General features: G+C 41.3%; 1 protein-coding gene across 1 annotated transcript; it reads right to left on the bottom strand.

Moving 5' to 3' along the window:
• Positions 1 to 1,279: 1,279 nt before the first annotated feature.
• LOC116464257 (sodium/glucose cotransporter 1-like) lies at positions 1,280 to 21,315 on the bottom strand (the record flags this gene model as incomplete). The annotated part of the gene is made up of 5 exons (XM_032147555.2): positions 1,280 to 2,479; positions 7,552 to 7,657; positions 10,285 to 10,500; positions 13,170 to 13,338; positions 21,127 to 21,315. Coding segments are annotated over 5 exons (904 nt in total), but the record flags the coding sequence as incomplete, so codon positions are not given.
• Between the last annotated feature and the right edge of the window lie 199 nt (positions 21,316 to 21,514).

Here is a 21,514-nt window from a genome sequence, read left to right as displayed (position 1 = left end):
GGACCAGGTCTTTTAAGCAATATCGATTAACCTCACCTAATCTTTACAACAGCTCTGTGAAGCCTGCGTTATGCTTGGAGGAACCTGAGGTTCAGAGAGATTTATTGACTCAGCCAAGGTGAGGAACTTGGTGGTCATGGTGTAGGGGTTGACAATCCCTCCTCCCTGCTGCAGAATTTCCCAAAGCAGCCTTCTAACAGTGATACAACATCTCTCCTTCAATTCTGAAGATGCTGGAATGGGGATGGGATGTAGACAAGTTAGAAGACCAACACCTATTGAGCACCTACTTATTTAAATAAATGTTATATTGATAAATGCTTTCGATGTATGACATTTAAATCTGTGAGCCAGGCATTTATATCTCTGTTTTCAGATGAAAAATGAAGGTTCAAGGACATTGATCACATTGCTCGGGGTATATCTGTACTCTGAGCCTTCTCCTTGGGTTAGTCTAGGTGGATATCTTCTCCTGACCAAAAACTGATAGGAATCAAATATTTTCACGGTCAAAGCAGCTTCTGCTTTTCTACCAAGGCTCTTCCAAAACTTCTGGGAATGGATAACAATGTTTTCTGGTTCTCCTTCACCCTGAGCACAAGGGAACCTGGTCCTTGAATGAACCTGCACTCAAAAAATCAAACTAAACACCGGATAGTTTAGATTGGCAAAAATGCAAATCAGAGTGTTGGGCTTTGCTTGTATTTGCTGACATGCTATAGTCCCGGAGTCAAGGTGCCAGGGTCCTGGGAGCAACAAACGCATTCCCATTGATTTATTGTTGAAAAACCCTGTGATCGATCAGCCTACCCAAAGGCCTTGCCCCACCCTGCCTTGCCTCACCCACATACGTTCAGTTTGTAATTCTGTTTCCTTTTGCTGCATAACACCTGCTTCAGTTTACCTTTTTCACGGGAGTCTCTGGCTTGGAAATCCCCAAAATGCATACTTTATCTGTGTTGTGGGTTTGTTTAGTATCTCCTCAAGACTCATTTGCTGAATTCCTAACCCTCAGTTTCTCACAGTGTGACTGTATTTGGAGGTAGGGGCTTTAAAGAGGTGATTAAAATGAAGACATTAGGGTGGGTCCTATTCCAATATGACTGATGTCCTTATAAGAAGAGTAGATTTAGGACACAGACAAAAGGAAGGCCACAGAAGACAGAGTGAGATATGACCATCTGCAACCAAGGAGAGAGGCCTCAGAAGAAACCAACCCTGCTGACATCTTGGCCTCCAACTTCTAGCCTCTAGAACCGTGAGAAAATAAATGTCTGCTGCTTGAGCCATCTGGTCTGTGCTACTTTGTTATAGCATCCCTAGAAAACTGATATACTCAGTTTGACAAATGCATCCCAAGTCATTAGTAACCAATGGGCATACTTTGTGTAGCCACAAGAAAAGGTTAACTAAGGGCCAGGCTCATGTAAAAAGAAAGCAAGGATTTATAAATAAATGCCTATGTCATTTATTTATTCAACAAGCATTGCTGAAAATCTAAGACATTCCAGGCACTGTGAATGCCAAAATGAGTGGAATCCCAAACCCAGGGAACTCACAATGGACATTTTAAGAAGCCCAGAAAATCCCCTGGACTCAAGCTATCTGCCTCCCCCACAACCTTGAGGCTGGGGCCCAGGTCCTTCCCTTTTGTGGAAGTACTACCTTCCTCAGGCCTCCACTTCAGAGAGCAAACACCCAGGACAGCGAGCCCATCAAGCTCCATCCTCAGCTTCCATGCATTCCTCAGTTTACCTGATTGACACACTTGAGAGGGAAAGTCCAGGCAAAACTCGAGGGGGATATGATGGGGGGAAAATAGTTTTCTTTTAAAAAAAAACATGGGGAGGAGGATGGACAGGAAAAGTGGCAGGAACCAGGGAGACTAAAGTTCTTAAAATAATATTCAAGGATTACAAACCACACTGACACCCGGAATCTACCTGAGACAGACTCACATCAGACATCAATCACATGGCTTCTGATTCTTAATCTGCCTTTTTCTGGATGTGACTGAGTGGACTTCGCTTCTGCAGCTCCACTAGGTACAGATGGCTGCATCACACTGGCTTCAAATGCATAAGTTAACAGCAAACTAATGGTTTTCTTCCAGCTAGCCTATAATTACACATGTACACATTTATGCGCCTGGGCAAAATTTACAACTGGCTGGTTTCCCTTCAACACCACAGGATGAGACTAAAGGGAGGTGAGTAAGAGTCCAGCCATGGTGAATCTACAGCAAAAGGTAAGACTCAGGCAAAATATGCATGGCAAAAGACAGCCACGGTCACCAGGATGATGCCATTGACGTTCGCCACTGTCCTCCACAAAGGCTTCTCAGAGGTGTCCGTCATCTTCATCTTCATGGCTTTCTCCTCTTCCTCAGTCATCTTGGGTGCACCCTGCTGCTCCAGCCCACAAAAGAGGTCATAGGCTCTCCTAAAGATTCCTTTTTTCTTCTCAGGAACTTGTGTGTCTGGGCAAAGGCATAGAAGAATTATTGGACACAGAAGCAGGATGGACTAGAAAAGTTTTCAGGGGAGATGCCATACCATGAAGCATCTGCTATTCTGCAGAAATTACCCAAAAATGAGAAGTTTCCCCAAATTTCCCCCATATTTTCTTGTTTTAAGGAATGAAAACGGTAGAAAATGTTCCAACAAACTTAATCACAAAACGATCTTACTATCTACATCCTTAGGATCAGCTAGCCTAAGTTTTATCTCTATCAGGCCCAATGCAAATTCATTTTGATTTGGAACAGTCAGATCAAATAATAGTTTATAATAAAGGCACATTAATAATAGGCTGGGGAATTGTGCCATAGGAAGGAAAACTCAACTCTGAAACACAAAATCTCATATCTGTTCACTACATCACCAGAAAGCAGTCTGGCTGGCATGATTCAGGAGTGCTTTGGTTACATCTGTCTGTTCTAAGGCTTCACAACAGACCCAGCCAGGTGATAAGAATTGGTCTGAACATCTCCTGATGCGGTGCAGCAATGAGCAGTACTTCCCGGGCTTAGGATCTAATGTCACATATCGACACTGCTTAATCAAACTGTCCACACCTGGCCCTGATGCTCAAATTGAATACCTACCAAGGGAACTGATTCCCTCCTCTGAGCCCAGGTGTGGCGCTGGAGGTAGACAAACCTGGTTTCAAATGCCCACTCTGCCACTCACTAGATAAAGAGATCAAGCCCACTGTGTTTTCAGCACCACAGTCACAGACCCTGCAAAGCACTTTCCCATTTTTACAAGTCACTGAATTTTATCTTTATTTTTTAAGAGACAGAGTCTTGCTGTGTTGCCCAGGCTGGAGCTCAGTGGGGTAATCATAGCTCACTGCAGCCGTGAACTCCTGGGCTCAAATGATCCCTCCCCACCTCGGTCTCCTTAGTAGCTAAGCTGGGACTACAGGTGCGTGCCACCATGTCCAGTTAAATTTTTTTTTGTAGAGTATCTCAGTATGTTGCCCAGGCTGGTCTTGAATTCCTGGACTCAAGCAATCCTCCCACCTCGGCCTCCCAAAATGTTGGGATTACAGATGTAGGTCACCATGGCCAGCGTCACAGAATTTTAGCTTTAAAACATCACAGAATTTTAGAACTGGAAAGAATCTCAGTGACCAAGTTCACACATGAGTCAGAATTGGGACCAAAACCTGGCTTTATGGTCTTGTGAATTCACCTCCCTTATCTTCAGGTATCAGAAGAATGGGATAAATAATACCTTCTTTATTGTACTAATGAAGAATTTAATGATTTAATGACAGAGCTTCTAGCTCTTATTGGGGTAGAGCCTCTACCACAGTGAGACATTTTGACACTCAAAATACTCCTAATCCATGTCCCTTGACACAGTAGATGTCAAAAAGTGTAGGTCTCTTTCCATTCTGTCTTTTGTCTCACACACTCACACCTCTCCCCTTTGACTCACTCCACCAAAATAGCAGAGTGGGGAAGGAGTAATAAGCTAGGATCACTGACGACCTCAAGTGAGAAATACATGGTTTTCTGGGTCAATAAAAAGTTGAATGGGCAGCCGGGCGCAGTAGCTCATGCCTGTAATCCCAACACTTTGGGAGGCCAAGGTGGGCAGATCACGAGGTCAGGAGATCGAGACTATCCTGGCTAACATGGTGAAACTCCGTCTCTACTAAAAATACAAAAAACTTAGCAGGGCATGGTGGCAGGTGCCTGTAGTCCCAGCTACTCGGGAGGCTGAGGCAGAAGAATGGCATGAACCCGGGAGGCGGAGCTTGCAGTGAGCTGATATTGTGCCACTGTACTCCAGCCTGGGTGACAGAGTGAGACTCTGTCTCAAAAAAAAAAAAAAATTTGAATGGCCTTAGGAAATTCTCTGGGTCACATTTTCCTGTTCTGGAAAGGAAGGAAAATTGGAAGAATTGTACTTGCATTATCTGCCTTAAGAGGATGATGCATTGCTGAAATGAATCACTAAAGTGTTTATAATTAAAACATGTTATGATTATATCATTATCGATGGTGGTGGTGGTGGTGAGGATGATGATACTGGGACAATGATGCATCTGCAAAGCTTCCTTGTGTTGCTGTTTCTCAGAGAATGGTGAATGTGACATTCATGGTCTGTAAAATCCCTCAAGATAGCTTAGTTTATTGTGCTTTAATAGGGTAGGATGTTCAGTCTGATTTCACCCTAAGTTCATGAAGACACAACAGAATTTGAGTGCTGCCATGAACCTCAGAGGTCACCAAGTCAAATCTCTAGCCAGTAAGGAAGTTCCCTCTACAGAATCCTTGACAGATGTACACATACTGCTCATCCCTGTCCAGACCAACTCAATTAGAAAACTCTTCCTTCAAAGCAATCATGATGGTGGTAAATATAGCCAATTCTTACAGCAGAGCATAAGAGGCATGGGTTTTCATTTAGAATACTTTTATGTGACGAATCTGAGCTTTAGAACGATGGAATCACTTTCCCAGAGTATTAGGAAGAGAATTGATGATTAAATCTCAGTTCTTCCTGATTCCAAATCTCACAGTCTATCTCTGCACTATCTTACCTCCTTACTCTGAGTTAAAATTGGATGAATTCTTTTCACCCACCAGTGTTAAGTCTGCCTTCTGGCATAAAAATAATCTCTTCTTCCACAATAAGACATTTTGACACTCAAAATACTCCTAATCCATGTCCCTTTAAAATCTATGATATTCTCACACAGTGTGGAGACATTTTTGGAGGTAGGAGAAGTAGAGGGCATGTTCCTGCCTGCCTGCCCGCCCCAGGGAAGCAGGAAGGGGCTACTTTCAGCACCATGGCCAGCTGCTGTGGCTCCAGGCTCCCTCCAGTATCTGCAGTCACAAGTTTTAGAATTGAAAGGTCCTCGAAGATCAAGAGCAGATTGTAACAAAGCTGAGACCTTAGGCACAGCCTCTCCCTCCCTAAGCCTCAATTTACATGTCTACAAAATGAGGTGATAAGACCAAATGATCTCTAGGGCTCTTTCCCCAGTTAGGATTCTGTGATGTTCCTGATGGCCAGATTGAGAATTTGTTCTGAGCTACACCTGTGCTCTCCTTCAGATGGAGTGATATGAGCCCTCCAGCCCAGCACCAGGTAAAGCACATATGACCTTGAGCCCCCATAGCTCTGCACACCACACACCTCCACAACCATCCTCCACATGTGCACATTTCCCACGTAGAGAGGAACAGTTGCAATACTGAAGTAGAAGAAAGTACTAACTTACAGGATAAGTCTCTGGGCACTGACTAAGCATTATTTCATTGGTCTTCCAGAGAAATTTGATTTTCTACATTTGATATTGTAAGCCAGTATGACATAAGATCCCAAGGGCTTCTATCCCCTCATCTTGATGTCACTAGAACTGACCATAGCTTTGGTTCCATCTGCCCTCAGTTCACAGGCTATGTCAGAAGAGCTCCAACTCTTCTCTTATCCCTGGCCATTCCTCAAATCAAGGCAGGGTGGCAAATTCGTCAGCCACACTTACTCACTGAGCGCTGTCAAATATGAGGGGTGAAAATCCAATCAAAAATGGTCAAAAGATTTGAATAGATATTTCTCAAAATATGATACATAAATGGCAAATAGGCACATAAAAAGGTGCTCAACATCATCAGTCATAGAAATGCAAATCACACCTACAATGATATATCATCTCATCACAGTTAAAATGGCTTATATCCAAACGACAGGCAATAACAAATGCTGGTGAAGATGTACACTGTTGGTGGGAATGAAGGTTAGTATGACCAGTATGGAGAACAGTTTGGAGGTTCCTCAAAAAACTAAAAAGACAGCTACCATATGATTCAGCAATCCTACTGCTGGGTATATGCCCCAAAGAAAGGAAATTAGTATATTGAAGAGATATCTGCACTCCCATGTTTGTTGCTGCACTGTTTACAATGGCTAAGATTTGGAAGCAACCTAAGTGTCCATCAACAGATAAATGGATAAAGAAAATGGGTACATACACATAATGGAGTACTATTCAGCCATAAAGAAAGAATGAGACCCTGTCATTTGCAACAACATAGATGGAACTGGAGATCATTATGTTAAGTGAAATAAGCCAGTCTCAGTAAGACAAACATCTCATGTTCTCACTTATTTGTGAGATCTAAAAATCAAAACAATTGAACTCATGGACATAGAAAGTAGAAAGATGGTTACCAGAGGCTGGGAAGGGTAGTGGGGGTCTGGGGATGGGGTAGGGATGGTTAATGAGTACAATAAAAAAATAGAAAGAATGACTAACCTACTATTTGATAGCACAACAGGGTGACTATAGTCAATGAAAACTTAATTGTACATTTTAAAATTAAGAGTGCAAGGCTGGGTGTGGTGGCTTATGCCTGTAATCCCAGTACTGCGGGAGGCCAAGGCGGGCAGATCACCTAAGGTCAGGAGTTTGAGACCAGGCTGACCAACATGGAGAAACCCCATCTCTACTAAAAACATGCAAAATTAGCCGGGGCTTGGTGGTGCATGCCTGTATTCCCAGCTACTCAGGAGGCTGAGGCAGGAGAATCGCTTGAACCCAGGAGGTGGACAGTGCAGTGAGCCGAGATTGCGCCATTGCACTCCAGCCTAGGCAACAAGACTGAAACTCGGTCTCAAAAAAAAAAAAATTAAGAGTGCAACTGGATTGTTTGCAACTCAAAGGATAAATGCTTGAGGGGGTGGATACCCCATTCTCCATGATGTGCTTGCTTGCAGGCATGACTGCATGCCTGCATCAGAACATCTCATGTACCTCATAAATATATACACCTACTATGTACTCACAAAAATTTTTTAAATATGAGAGGTGAGGGAGCTTGAATGATTCTATACCCTTTCCTCCCCTTAAACTCACAGTTAACTTCCCCAAACCCACTTATCCATCTCATCCCCACCCTGCTCCTCACTGCCCTGGAGGGGAGACATCTGAGCTCTGATAAAATTATTTAGGGAAGAGCTTCAGTAAAGTTGTCTTGTTGTAGGAGTAACTTTTATGGTTTAGCATCTGCTCTGGTCCATAAATCACCTATTTCGATGGTCTCCTTAGGGCCTTCTTGGATGTTCTCCTCTTCCGCATCCAGGTCAATACGCTCCTCTTTGCTGTTGCGCAGGCTCCAACACAGACGGTAGAGCTGCAGAGAAGGCAGAACAGGTCAACAGAAAGATCCAAATAGCATCTTGGGACAAGAAGTTGTGGGGGGAGCAAAGAGATATGCATCAAGGAAGGGAAGGGAATGTGGCATCTCAGTACCAAGAAGAACATACACAACGATTCTCACACACAACATTATCTCTAAAAACATTGGTAACTTAGATGAAAGTAATATACATGTATATACTAGCCTCTATGATATATGCATATTCAGAGCCAAAAGACTGCCTCATATGGAAATGTTCGTTGAATGAACTCTTTTACGTGTGTGTGTGATAAATAATTTGTTCCTTTTAGCACTGGCAGTAGGAAGCAACAAGATAGCCATTTGTCCGGGTTAGAAGTGCAAGTTCAGATTTTTGCACTATGTCACATTATGTGGATAAGAATCTAGAATCATGAGCCATAATAGAATATGGTAGAGCTGAAGGCACAGTTTCTATTGACATAGTCAAGAGCATGGACCAAAAACTTGATCTAGAGCATGAACTCGGTCTAGGGCATGAACTAGAAATGTGTTTGGGTAAGAGCATGGACCAAAAACTTGATCTAGAGCATGAACTCGGTCTAGGGCATGAACTAGAAATGTGTTTGGGTTGTGATACTTTCAAAGACTTGAGACATGAGGAAGCAGTTGATACAACACAAAGAAAGCCTGTGACAGGTCCAGCCAATAGATGTGATTCAGTTCTGCTGCTATAAAAGCAGTCTTTGTTTGACACTAGGTTTGTCACAGCTCTTAAAAATTTGGCAATGAAGTTGAAGGTCTCTTAGGGATTCCATAGTTCCTTGTATGTGCATGCATGAGTAAAGTAAAGGATTAACAAAATCCTTCTGTTTCTCTAGGAATAAATATGACTTTGGGTTAACTTTCTGGCTCTGTTCCCTTGGAAACCTGGAAATCTGTGTTGGGTTACCATACTAATAAAAATGGCTCATAATTGGTCATCTTTATCTAAATTGGGAGAGCTATGAATGAATTCTAAACCAATGGGGGCATCTAGAGTTAAAGAAGAGTAATTGCAACTTTTGAAGTCTTGAATCAATTAGACTTTGATATTGTTAGAAATGTTTTACATCCTATGGTCAATTTTTGGTGGACTAATTTGGAAAAAAAATCAAGAGGCAAACTATATTTTGGGTTTCCCTGAGTAGACTGATTTTTGTAACCAGCTATGTGCTTTGCTGGGACCTTTGAAAGCTTTGACCATGGGACTGTCAAAAGAAATACCAGTTTCTATTTGGAACATAGGCTTCTAAGCCAGGTAGCCCTGTACCACCCATGTGATCTTGCGCACCTGAGCTGTCACTTGGGGAGCAGGTTTCAGAGAATAAGCCCTGGAATAAAGGGTGGACAACTGTGAGGACTCTGACTAAAGACATGGGCTTGATATCAGCCTGCTGGCACACCATGTTCCCTGGCATGTATCCTTCCACATGAAACCAATGGCAAGTCATGTGAATGTGAATGTAAGATGTATAATTTTGCTGAGGCTGACCAAGAATGTTGTGGCATGTCAACATCACTAATGATCAGAGAAATGCAAATCAAACTATAATGAGATATCATCTCACCCCATTTAAAATGGCTTTTATCAAAAAGGCAATAATTAATGCTGGTGAGGATGGGGAGAAAGAGGAACCCTCAAACACTGTTGGTGAGAATGTAAATTAGCACAGACACAATGAAGAACACTATGGAAGTTCCTCAAAAAACTAAAAATAGAGCCACCATATGATCCAGCAGTTCTACTACTGGATATATATCCAAAAGAAAGTAAGCCAGTATATCAAAGAGATACCTGTACTCCTGTATTTACTGCAGCACTATTCACAATAGCCAAGATATGGAATCAATCTACGTGTCCATTGACAAACGAATGGATAAAGAAAATATTGTACAAATATACAGTAGAGTATTATTCCACCATAAAAAGAATGAGATCCTGTATTTGCAACACATGGATGGAACTGGAGGCCATCATGTTAAGTAAAATAAGCCAGACATAGAAAGACAAATTTCTCATGTTCTCACCACATATAGGAGCTAAAAGTTTTAAAAACCAAACTCATGGAGATAGAGAGTAGATTGATGGTTACCAGAGGCCAGGAAGGGTAGCAGGGAATGGAGGACAGAATGGAGATGGTTAATGGGTGCAAAAATACAATTAGAATGAATTAAGATCTAGTAGTTGGTAGCACAATAGGGTAGCTATACTTAATTTATTATATACATATAATTTAAAGACAGAGTCTCACTATGTTGTCAGGGTGGTCCCAAACTCCTGGACTCAGGCGATCCTCCCACCTTGGCCTCCCAAAGTGCTGGGATTATAGGCATGAGCCACCAAAATCTGTATTTTAAAATAACTAAGAGTGGAATTGGAATGTTCCTAACACAAAGAAATGATAAATGCTTGAGGCAATGGACACCCTAATTACCCTGATTTGATCATTTTATATTGTATACCTGTATCAAAACATTACATGTACCCCATAATTATCTACAACTATTATGTACCCATAATAATGAAAAATTTTTAAAAAATTAAAGAACATTGCAGTGTGAACATGAAACAAGGACAGATCCCCTAAATGGATACTCACATGCACATCCGGAATGGGTTTGGTGAGGAGGGAGATGACCACAATGGTGATGACAGAAATGGCGAAGAGGATAATGGCAAAGTACAAGTAGTGAACCCCACAGATAATCGTGGGACAGTTGCTAGGCTCCATGCAGCTCCCGGTTCCATAAGCAAACTCAGTAATCATACGTGAAATCCCAATCAGAAATCCTAGGATCAGTCCCCAAAAGGCTCCCTGTGAAAGAAAGCCCTGGGTTAACTCATGCTGAACACACAAAACAGATGGCCTTTCTAACATTCTTTGGAGAGGCATAGGCAGAGGCAAAGGAACAGAGGTAGGAGAAGTGGTAGCTCTAGGCTGTCTGAACCCAGAACACTGAAGTTCAGAATATGGCTAGGAGTGCTGTGCACTTAGACAGACACACTCAGTGTGTCTGTCTATCATGTTTCAGCAACATGATTCCACCTCGATCATTAAACAAGGAGCCATAATATAATGGGGTAAAGTGTCTAATAACTGGACTAGAATGTCAACCTACAGGCTTGATTCCAAAAATTCCCTTTAACTTGAAAAATAATTTGAGCCTCTCCACCTGCAGCTACTATCAACACCAATCTCCAGATTTAGGCATATTCAGATGAAAAGTAATTACTTGTGAGGTAACTTGTATTTCACAAAGACATGGGAAAAGAAATTGGGTCTTTGGAAGATGAAGGAGAAAGAAACTTTTCCATCAAAATATAAATAACACTTACTTTTTTAGCCCTCTTTGTAGTTTATTTTATGAACTATTTTTAGTTTGAGAACATAAAATTATACTGTGTTTTTACATTAAATTTTGGGTCTGCATACTAGAATATGGAAGACTTTAAGAGACCAGAAACATGAGGGGATGATTTTTCAGGGTTTTTTTTTACTCCTTCCTTCCTTCCCTCCTTCCTTTTTTCCTTTCTATCTTTCCCTTAGGTAAGTCCTCACCTAAAGGACTAGGTTTGAGTCTGGCAGGTCAGTGACAAAATAGAATGTGCTCTTAGAAGGTGGCCCAAAAGAGCTTTCACAGTTTTATCAGGTGCTGATTGGCATCCCTACACTTTCTATTCCAAATTATCAGCTATCCCCCACACATGGCATGGCGTGTGTTTTTGTCTCCAGGTCTTTGTACAGCTCATTCTGTCTGGGAGAATACAGGCTCTTCTCTTCCTAGTAACTTCATTCTAGCTTAAATAGAACAAGCTACACAGGATGGATGCACCCTTTCTTGCTGTGGCCACAGCACTGTGGACACAGATCCAGGCCAGCACCAACCACACTGCCATGGAATCACAATAGTTCTCTGTCTCCCAATCTGAACCGGGGGGTTGCCCAGGGAAGGAAGCAGGTTTCATTCACTTTGTGTTGCTAGTGCCTCACCCTATGCTGGCATCTGGAAGTGACTTCTAGATGAAGAAATAAATAAGGAAAAAGAAAAAATATGTTCCCTATTCATCCCCCACACACTATTTCACTCAAAAAAATTATTTCTTAGCTGGGCACGGGGTGTGCCTGTAGTCCTTGCTACTTTGGAGGCTGAGGCAGAAGAATCACTTGAATTCGGGAGTTTGAGACTAGCCTTGGCAACAGAGTGAGATTCCTGTCTCCAAAAACATCAATAAATTTGCCACGAAATAATTTTTTTAAAAATTCAAATTTTTTAATAATAAAAACTCAACAAATTAGGTACAGAAGTAACAAACTTCAAAAACAATAAAGATTATAAGCTATATATGACAAACTCACAGCTGACATCATACTGAACGGGGAAAAATTGAAAGCCTTTCCTGTACGATCTGAAAAAAGAAAAGGATACCCTTTCACCACTTTTATTCAACATAGTACTGGAAGTCCTAGACAGAGCAATTAGGCAAGAGAGAAAGGGCATCCAAATTGGAAAAGAAGAAGTCAAATTGGCCTCATTTACATATGATGTGATCTCATATTTAGAAAAACCTAAAGATTCCACCAAAGGGATCACTGTTAATGAAACCCTGACCTACCTTTCCAGCCACATCTTCCATCTTTCACATTCACAAACTCTCCTTGAGCCAGGTGAGATTCCATACAAGTCCTTCACCCTCACTCCTATCCCACTTCTGCCTGAAAGGTCTGGACAGTACTGTTCTCTGACTTGAATGCCATGTCTTCCCTCTCCAACTTCAAATTCTTCCAGCTCCAGCTGGTCCAAGGAGCCTTCCCTGACAGTTTCAGTCCCTGCTAATAAAGCCTTTCCTAAATCCCTTCCTGCTAATATCATGTGCTGTATTGTATCCCTTACTTCTTACGCACTTTGTTTTATGTATAAATTGCTTGCGCACCAGGACTTTGTCTTCACTGGGCCCTGAGAGGTGCTGGCTGGAAAGCCGAGTTCACAGTAGAGCACTTGGAGGTACCTCGTGCTAGGACTTTCTCTTGCTCACCTAGAGGCTACAGAATTCCTAGGGAGTGCCATGCAGTCAGGTCAAAATCACCAAGATTAGATAGAAAATCTAATCTTGGCTTGTAATCCTAGTACTTTGGGAGGCCGAGGTGGGAGGATCACTTGAGCTCAGAAGTTCAAGACCAGCCTGGGTAACATAGTGAGTCCTCACCTCTATTAAAAAAAAAAATTAAAAAAAATTTTTTAAGAAAATCTAATCTTGGACAGAGGAGACAGAGAGAATGTGGACACCCCATACCAACTCCCGAGGAGCTCACTCCAACAGAGAGCCCCATGGTCCCTGGAGGCTTTCCCTACAAACCCTCAGCAGCACATCTGTGTCTGCTCAAGATCTCTGGGAAATAGAATCCCTCCCACAGAGAATATGCAAACCCACATGGAAACTTCTATGCCAGAATGACTTTTCTGGACATGCCCAGATGATACCTACTGGCTCATTGACTCTCTTCCAGAAAATAGCAAGCAGGAAGACAGCCGCAATGGGTGGTCCCAAGTAACTGGTGATGGACTGGATGTAATCGAAGAGTTGCCCACTTTGTGCTGACTGCACAATGGGCACCCAGGCGATGCTGATGCCAATCAACACCAGGATAAACAACCTGAAATTAAAGCCCCCACAACAAAGTGTCAATAAGTAGCTCTACATGAGTATATATATATATATATATATATATATATATTTTTTTTTTTTTTTTTTTTTTTTGAAACAGAGTCTCGCTCTGTCACCCAGGCTGGAGTGCAGTGGTGCATCTCCGCTCACTGCAAGCTCTGCCTCCCAGATTCACGCCATTCTCCTGCCTCAGGCTCCTGAGTAGCTGGGACTACAGGCGCCCACCACCACGCCTGGCTAATTTTTTGTATTTTTTTAGTAGAGACAGTTTCACCGTGTTAGCCAGGATGGTCTCAATCTCCTGACCTCATGATCCACCCGCCTCGGCCTCCCAAAGTGCTGGGATTACAGGCGTGAGCCACCGCGCCCGGCCCTCTACATGAGTATATATTGCTATGTATTATACATATGCATACATACATATACACACTACCACCACCACCACTACCAGCAGCAAATATGACCACAGCAAGAAAAAATAGTTAAAAAAATGTATGCTTGAAGCTTTTTTTTGCCTATAGGAAAGTCATTCATGCCTATGAATTAGTGAAACACACTTGACTTTCAATAGTAGCCTAGGCACACTCGCCACCATAAGAGAATCTCATTTTGAGAGGCAATAGAGTATGGGAACAAGGTATGAATTTTGGAGCCTGATAGTCCTGGATTCAAATTCTTATTATTTCTGTGTGACATAGGAGACATTTCTTAACCTGAGTCTCAAGTTCTTCATCTGTAAACTGGGAATAGGACTGACCTTGCAAGGTGGGAATAAGAATTAGTAGTAGTAGTATCACTACAGTAGTAGTGATACAAACACACTCATGCACTGAGAGAATATTCTGTGGGAGTCACATGACATACACACCAATGACCTCAATACAAGACCATATATGATCATGTGTACAATACAAACTAAGATCTATAGCAGTATACTTGAGCAAGAATATTCATGTGTTTTTACAAACATATTTTTTCATTCTTTTGTGTAAATATCAAGGAGTGATACTGCTGGATTATAGGGTAGATGGGCATCCAACTTTATGAGAAACTGCCTGACTGATTTTCAAAGTGCCTGTACTGTTTTGCATTGCTAGCAGCCATGTATAAGAATTCTGTTTGACCCACACTCTCACCAACATTTGATATCAATCTTTTAAATTTTAGTCACTTTAGTATGTATGGTTTCGATCTCCACTTCCCTGATGCCTAGTGATTGCATTGAACACTTTTTAAATGTGCTTTGTTAGTCTTTTGGCTGTTTCTTAATTTGGTTGTTTTATTATTGAGCTGCTTACATATTCTGGATATAAATCCTTTGTCAGATATATGTTTAACAAATATTTTCTCCCTTTTCATTTGATTAATGGTGTCTTTGATAAACAGAAGTTTTAAATTCTGATAAAAAAAGAATTAGTGATAGTAAAACTAATCTAAATGATAGTTAACTAAGTGAGAGTAAAACCTTGCAAATAGCAGGCACTTAATAAATAGTAAAAACTATTATTATTGTTTTATTCTTCTCCCCCTTCTTCCCTTTTGTCTTCTTCTTCATAATAATGAAGTTATTAATAAAAACACTAGGCAAGATGATTTTATAAAGGAATGATCTAGATAGGAAGAAACACTACCAGGTATTTCCACCTCTCCTCCTGCTGAGTTTCACTTCAAGTCCTGAAAAGACTGGAGATGTCCTTGCAAGCTCTTCTTACTTGTGTTCTTGATTGAATTAGAAAGATGACTGTGATTCCCTTTCTCACTTACTTGCAACTTAAATTGACCTCCACAAAGCAATGTTTTCACTCACACATTTCTCCCTCTGAAATGCCTTTCCACTGTCCCCCTTTTCCATATCCCACCCACCATTATGGACTTAGCTCAGGTTCTCCCTTCCCCAGGAGCCTTTCCCAGCCACTCATGCCATACTCATCACGCCCTTATCTGAGCCCCTGGTTGATCTTACAGTCCCCACAGCAGAGTTTGGAATGGTTTCACATCACTGTGAGCTCATCCAGGACTGGGACAAGCCCCAGGGCAGTAGTTACAGGATACACAAAAATGTGAGCCCCAACATAGTCTCAGGGCCATGGGATTCATCCCTACACAAGGCAACAAAACATTTTCTGTAGCATATTGCATTTGAACCACATAAATAACTGGAGAAGTCAGTAAGTGCCTTTCTAAGGAAAAATCAATGAAGGTAACAGTGCTACTTTCTATGGCTCAGAGTAAAGATCCTCTGGCACAGTCAGATCTCCTTTGGGTGCCAGGTATCTTGTCAACTGAAAGTGGCCCACCATGTTTGCTTTGCTTCCTTCATTCCAATCTTGAAAATGAGACCTATGAGGTAGCAGCCTATACCCCTCCTGCACTCACTGGGAAACTCCCTTGACTGACATCCCAGGGACTTGGTCCACCTGCCCTAAGGAGGTTGACCTGCATTAGCCCCATAGAAAAACAAGCAAGGCTCCTGTTGATCCTCTGTCCAGAGCATCTGCCCCACGGATAATCATGATAATGAGCACACCTGACTCAGTTGTTGATACTTTAATGCTTTCAGGACCCTATTGCATTTATCAGCCCATTTGACAACAAGAAATGTGTGCAGCACTTGGTGTTTTAGACTGACTTTACAGAGTATATTCACAAGCACAATTGAACCTTCACAATCGTTCTGCAAAATGTTGCATCAAGGGGTCAAGGTATCAGAGGCATGTGGGCCTCAAAGACGGCCAGTGTGGAGAGCTGCAGTGTGAGGGGCTGAGGAGGACAGTGTGGGGCAGTATAAAGAGCCTTGGACAAGGGGTCAGTTGGCTGCAGATTCCAGTCATGTCTCTGCCACTGTCCGGACTGTTTGGATTTAGGCAGGATGAGCCTCAATCCAAATGACAGCCTGAGGGGTAAATTAGGTGTCTCTTATGTCCCTTCTAACTCCAGAGGGGCATTGTTCAGTGATCTCCAATTTAAAGTTAAACGCCACTGGAGGATCTAGAAAAAATGGCAGATAGGAGGCAGGACTAAATTGTAGCTCCCACTCAGATGGACAGAGCATCATGCAGAGACTAGCATCATGAACTTTTGCTCCAAGAACTACTGCAAGAATATACCAGGAAAGCCAAGAGGATCCACAGACCCTCTGAAGGAAGCAGATAGCTCCTGCAGGACCCAGGAGACAGCCAAAATACTGTGAGAGCCCAAACTGTGAATGTGGGAAAGGGGGATCATCCGCCCCCAAACACAGACCCTCACTGGGGAACCTTAAGGTCCAGATCACGGGAGAAGTATTTCAACAAATAGCATGATGAATGGAATAGTACCTCACATCTCAATACTAACATTGAATATAAATGGCCTAAATGCTCCACTTAAAAGATATGGAATTGCAGAATGAATAAGAATTTATCAATCAAGTATCTGCTGCCTTCAAGAAACTCACCTAACACATAAGGACTCACATAAACTTAAGGTAAAAGGGTGGAAAAAGACATCCCATGCAAATGGACACCATAAGTGAGCACGAGTAGCTCTTCTTATATTCTTTAAAGTTTCAAAAGAAACTTTAAAGCAACAGCAGTTAAAAAAGACAAAGAGGAACATTATATAATGATAAAAGGCCTTGTCCAAGGGGAAAATGTCACAATCCTAAATATATATCCACCTAACACTGGACCTCCCAAATGTATAAAAGCATTACTACTAGGCCTAAGAAATAAGATAGAAAGCAACACAATAATAGTGGAGGACTTCAATGCTCCACTGACAGCACTAGACAGGTCATCAAGACAGAAAGTCAACAAAGGAATAATGGATTTAAACTATACCCTGGAACAAATGGACTTAACAGATATTTACAGAACATTCTACCCATCGACCACAGAATATACATTGTATTCATCAGTGCATGGAACATTCTTCAAGGTAGACCATATGATAGGCCACAAAACAAGTCTAAATAAATTTAAGAAAATTGAAATCATATCAAGTACTCTCTCAGATCACAGTGGAATAAAACTGGAAATCAACTTCAAAGGGAACCTTCAAAACCATGCAAATGCATGGAAATTAAATAACCTGCTCTTGAATGATCATTGGGTCAACAATGAAATCAAGACGGAAATTTTAAAATTTTTTGAACTGAATGATAATAGTGACACAACCTATCAAAACCTCTGGGATACAGCAAAGGTGGTGCTAAGAGGAAAGTTCATAGCCCTAAATGCCTACATCAAAAAGTCTGAAAGAGCACAATAGACAATCTAAGGTCACACCTCAAGGAACTAGAGGAACAAGAACAAACCAAACCCAAGCCCAGCAGAAGAAAGGAAATAACCGGCCGGGCGCGGTGGCTCACACCTGTAATCGCAGCACTTTGGGAGGCCGAGGCGGGCGGATCACAAGGTCAGGAGATCGAGACCATCCTGGCTAACACGGTGAAACCCCGTCTCTACTAAAAATACAAAAAAATTAGCCGGGCGCGGTGGCGGGCCCCTGTAGTCCCAGCTGTGTGGAAGGCTGAGGCAGGAGAATGGCGTGAACCCTGAGGGGCGGAGCCTGCAGTGAGCCGAGATGGCGCCACTGCACTCCAGCCTGGGTGAAAGAGCAAGACTCCTTCTCAAAAAAAAAAAAAAAAAAGAAAGGAAATAACCAAGATCAGGGCAGAACTAAAAGAAAGTGAAACCAAAAAAAACATACAAAAGATAAATGAAACAAAAAGTTGGTTCTTTGAAAAGATAAATAAAATTGATAGACCATTAGCAAGATTAACCAATAAAAGATGAGAGAAAATCCAAATAAGCACAATTAGAAATGAAACAGAAGATATTACTACTGACACCACAGAAATATAAAAGATAATTCAAGGCTACTATGAACACCTTTATGTGCATAAACCAGAAAACCTAGAGGAAATGGATACATTCCTGGAGAGATACAACCCTCCTAGCTTAAATCAGGAAGAATTAGATACCCTGAACAGACCATTAGCAAGCAGCGAAGTTGAAATGGTAATTTAAAAATTACCAACCAAAAAAAGTCCAGAACCAGACGGATTCACAGCTGAATTCTACCAGACATTCAAAGAAGAATTGGTACCAATCCTATTGACACTATTCCACAAGACAGAGAAAGAGGGAATCCTCCCTAAATCATTCTGTAAAGCCAGTATCACCCTAATACCAAAACCAGGAAAGGACATCACAAAAAACGACAACTACAGACCAATATCCCTGATGAACATAGATGCAAAAATCCTTAACAAAATACTAGCTAACTGAATCTCACAATATATCAAAAAGATAATCCACCATGATCAAGTGGGTTTCATACCAGGGATGCAGGGACGGTTTAACATATGCAAGTCAATAAGTGTGACACATCACATGAACAGAATTAAAAACAAAAATCACATGATCATCTCAATAGACACAGAAAAAGCATTTGACAAAATCCAGCATCCCTTTATGATTAAAATCCTCAGCAAAATTGGCATAAAAGGGACATACCTCAATGTAATAAAAGCCATCTATGACAGACCCACAGCCAATATAACACCAAAAGGGGAAAAGTTGAAAGCATTCCCTCTGAGAACTGGAAAAAGACAAGGATGCCCACTCTCACCCACTTGTATTCAACATAGTACTGGAAGTCCTAGCCAGAGCAATCAGACAAAAGAAAGAAATGAACAGCATCCAAATCAGTAAAGGGGAGGTCAAACTGTCACTGTTTGCTGATGATACAATCATATACTTAGAAAACCCTAAAGACTCCTCCAAAATGCTCGTAGAACTGATAAATGAATTCAGCAAAGTTTCAGGACACAAAATTAATGTACACAAATCAGTAGCTCTGCTATACATCAACAGTGACCAAGCTGACAATCAAATCAAGAACTCAACCGCTTTTACAATAGCTGCAAAAAAAAGAGAGAGAGAGAGAAGAGAAAGAAAAGAAAAGAAAAGAAAAGAAAGGAAAAAAGATTTAGGAATATACCTAACCAAGAAGGTGAAAAACCTCTACAAGGAAAACTACAAAACACTGCTGAAAGAAATCACAGATGACACAAACAAATGGAAACACATCCCATGCTCATGGATGGGTAGAACCAATATTGTGAAAATGACCATACTGCCAAAAGCAATCTACAAATTCAATGCAATTCACATCAAAATACCACCATCATTCTTCACAGAACTAGGAAAAACAATACTCACATTCATATGGAACCAAAAAAAGAGCTCACGTAGCCAAAGCAAGACTAAGCAAAGACTTAGCAAGACTAAGCAAAAAGAACAAATCACATTACCTGATTTCAAACTATACTATAAGGCCAGAGCCACCAAAACAGCATGGTACTGATATAAAAATAGGCACAGAGACTAATGAAACAGAATAAGAGAATCCAGAAATAAACTCAAATACTTAGAGAATACTTAGAGCCAACTAATCTTTGACAAACCGAACAAAAATATAAAGTGGGGAAAGGACACCCTATTCAACAAATAATGCTGGGATAATTGGCAAGCCACATGCAGGTGAATAAAACTGGATACTCATCTCTCACCTTATACAAAAATCAACTGGAGATAATTCAAGGACTTAAATCTAAGACCTGAAACTATAAAAATTCTAGAAGAAAGCGTCAGAAAAACCCTCCTAGGCATTGGCTTAGACGAAGAGTTCACGACCAAGAACCCAAAGGCAAATGCAACAAAAACAAAGATAAATAGGTGGGACTTAACTAAAGAGCTTCTGCACAGCAAAAGGAACAGTCAGCAGAGTAAACAGGCAACCCACACAGTGGGAGAAAATCTTCACAATCTATACTTCCAACAAAGGATTAATATCCAGAATCTACAAAAAAATTTCAAACAAATTAGCAAGGAAAAAATAATCACCTTACTCCTTCAAGAATGACTGTAATTTAAAAATAAAAAAAAATAGATATTGGTGTGGATGTGGTGAAAAGAACACTTTTATACTGTTGGTGGGAATGTAAACTAATACAACCACTATGGAAAATAGTATGGACATTCCTTAAAGAACTAAAAGTAGAACTACCATTTGATCCAGCAATCCCACTACTGGGTATCTACCCAGAGGAAAAGAAGTCGTTATACAAAAAAGATGTTTGCACACGCAGGTTTATAGCAGCACAATTCATAATTGCAAAAATATGGAACCAGACCAAATGCCCACTAATCAACAAGTGGATAAAGAAATTATGGTGTATATATACATATGATGGAATACTACTCAGCCATAAAAAGGAACGAATTAATGGCATTCGCGGCAACTGGATGAAACTGGAGACTATTATTTTAAGTGAAACAATTCAGGCATGGAAAACCAAACATCATATGTTCTCACTTATAAGTGGGAGCTAAGCTATGAGATTGCAAAGGCATAAGAATGATACAGTGGACTTTGGGGACTCAGGGGAAATGGGTGCGAGGGGGGTGAGGGATAAAAGATTATAAATTGGGTTCAGTGTATAATGCTCGAGTGATGGGTGTACCAAAATCTCACAAATCACCACTGAAGAGCTTACTCATGTAACCAAACACCACCTGTTTCCCACACATGAATGGAAATAAAAAATTTAAAGATAAAATAATAAGTAAATAAAGTTAAATGCCACCGAATGGCAAATATAACCAGCCACAGAAATTATTCCCATTCTACCCAGGCATCTGCCAACCTTCCCTAGCTTGAGGGGTAACACAGATGGAACCTCTCTGATCATTCAAGCTTTTGTGGTCTTGGGGGAAGTTGCATTTACCTTCCGGCAATCATGAGCTCTTTCTCAGATGCTCTCTTGCGGACCTTGGTGTAGATGTCCATGGTGAAGAGGGTGCTGGCGCTGTTGAAGATGGAGGTCAGGGAGCTCATGAGGGAGGCCAGCATGACTGACAGCATCAGGCCTCGCAGTCCTGGAAGAGAAGGATTTTTGAGTGGCACATAACAGCACCTTCAGCTTTTCTGTACTTGAAAAATATATGAGGACTCAGGATTTGTTTGCCTTCTGAAACCATGCCATGTTATCCAATTTCTCTCTCCAAAAAGACTAGAAGCTTTAAGAAGTCGTCCTATGGCTTTAAATTTATTAGCCCATTATAAGCCCACAGCAGCCACAAAGAGCCGGAGACACAACATACTTGGGGTGAATA

The sequence above is a fragment of the Hylobates moloch genome, unplaced genomic scaffold (assembly GCF_009828535.3).
Source record: "Hylobates moloch isolate HMO894 unplaced genomic scaffold, HMol_V3 SCAFFOLD_340, whole genome shotgun sequence".
Classification (NCBI taxonomy): Eukaryota; Metazoa; Chordata; class Mammalia; order Primates; family Hylobatidae; genus Hylobates; species Hylobates moloch.
This window is presented reverse-complemented; position numbering and strand designations above follow the sequence as displayed.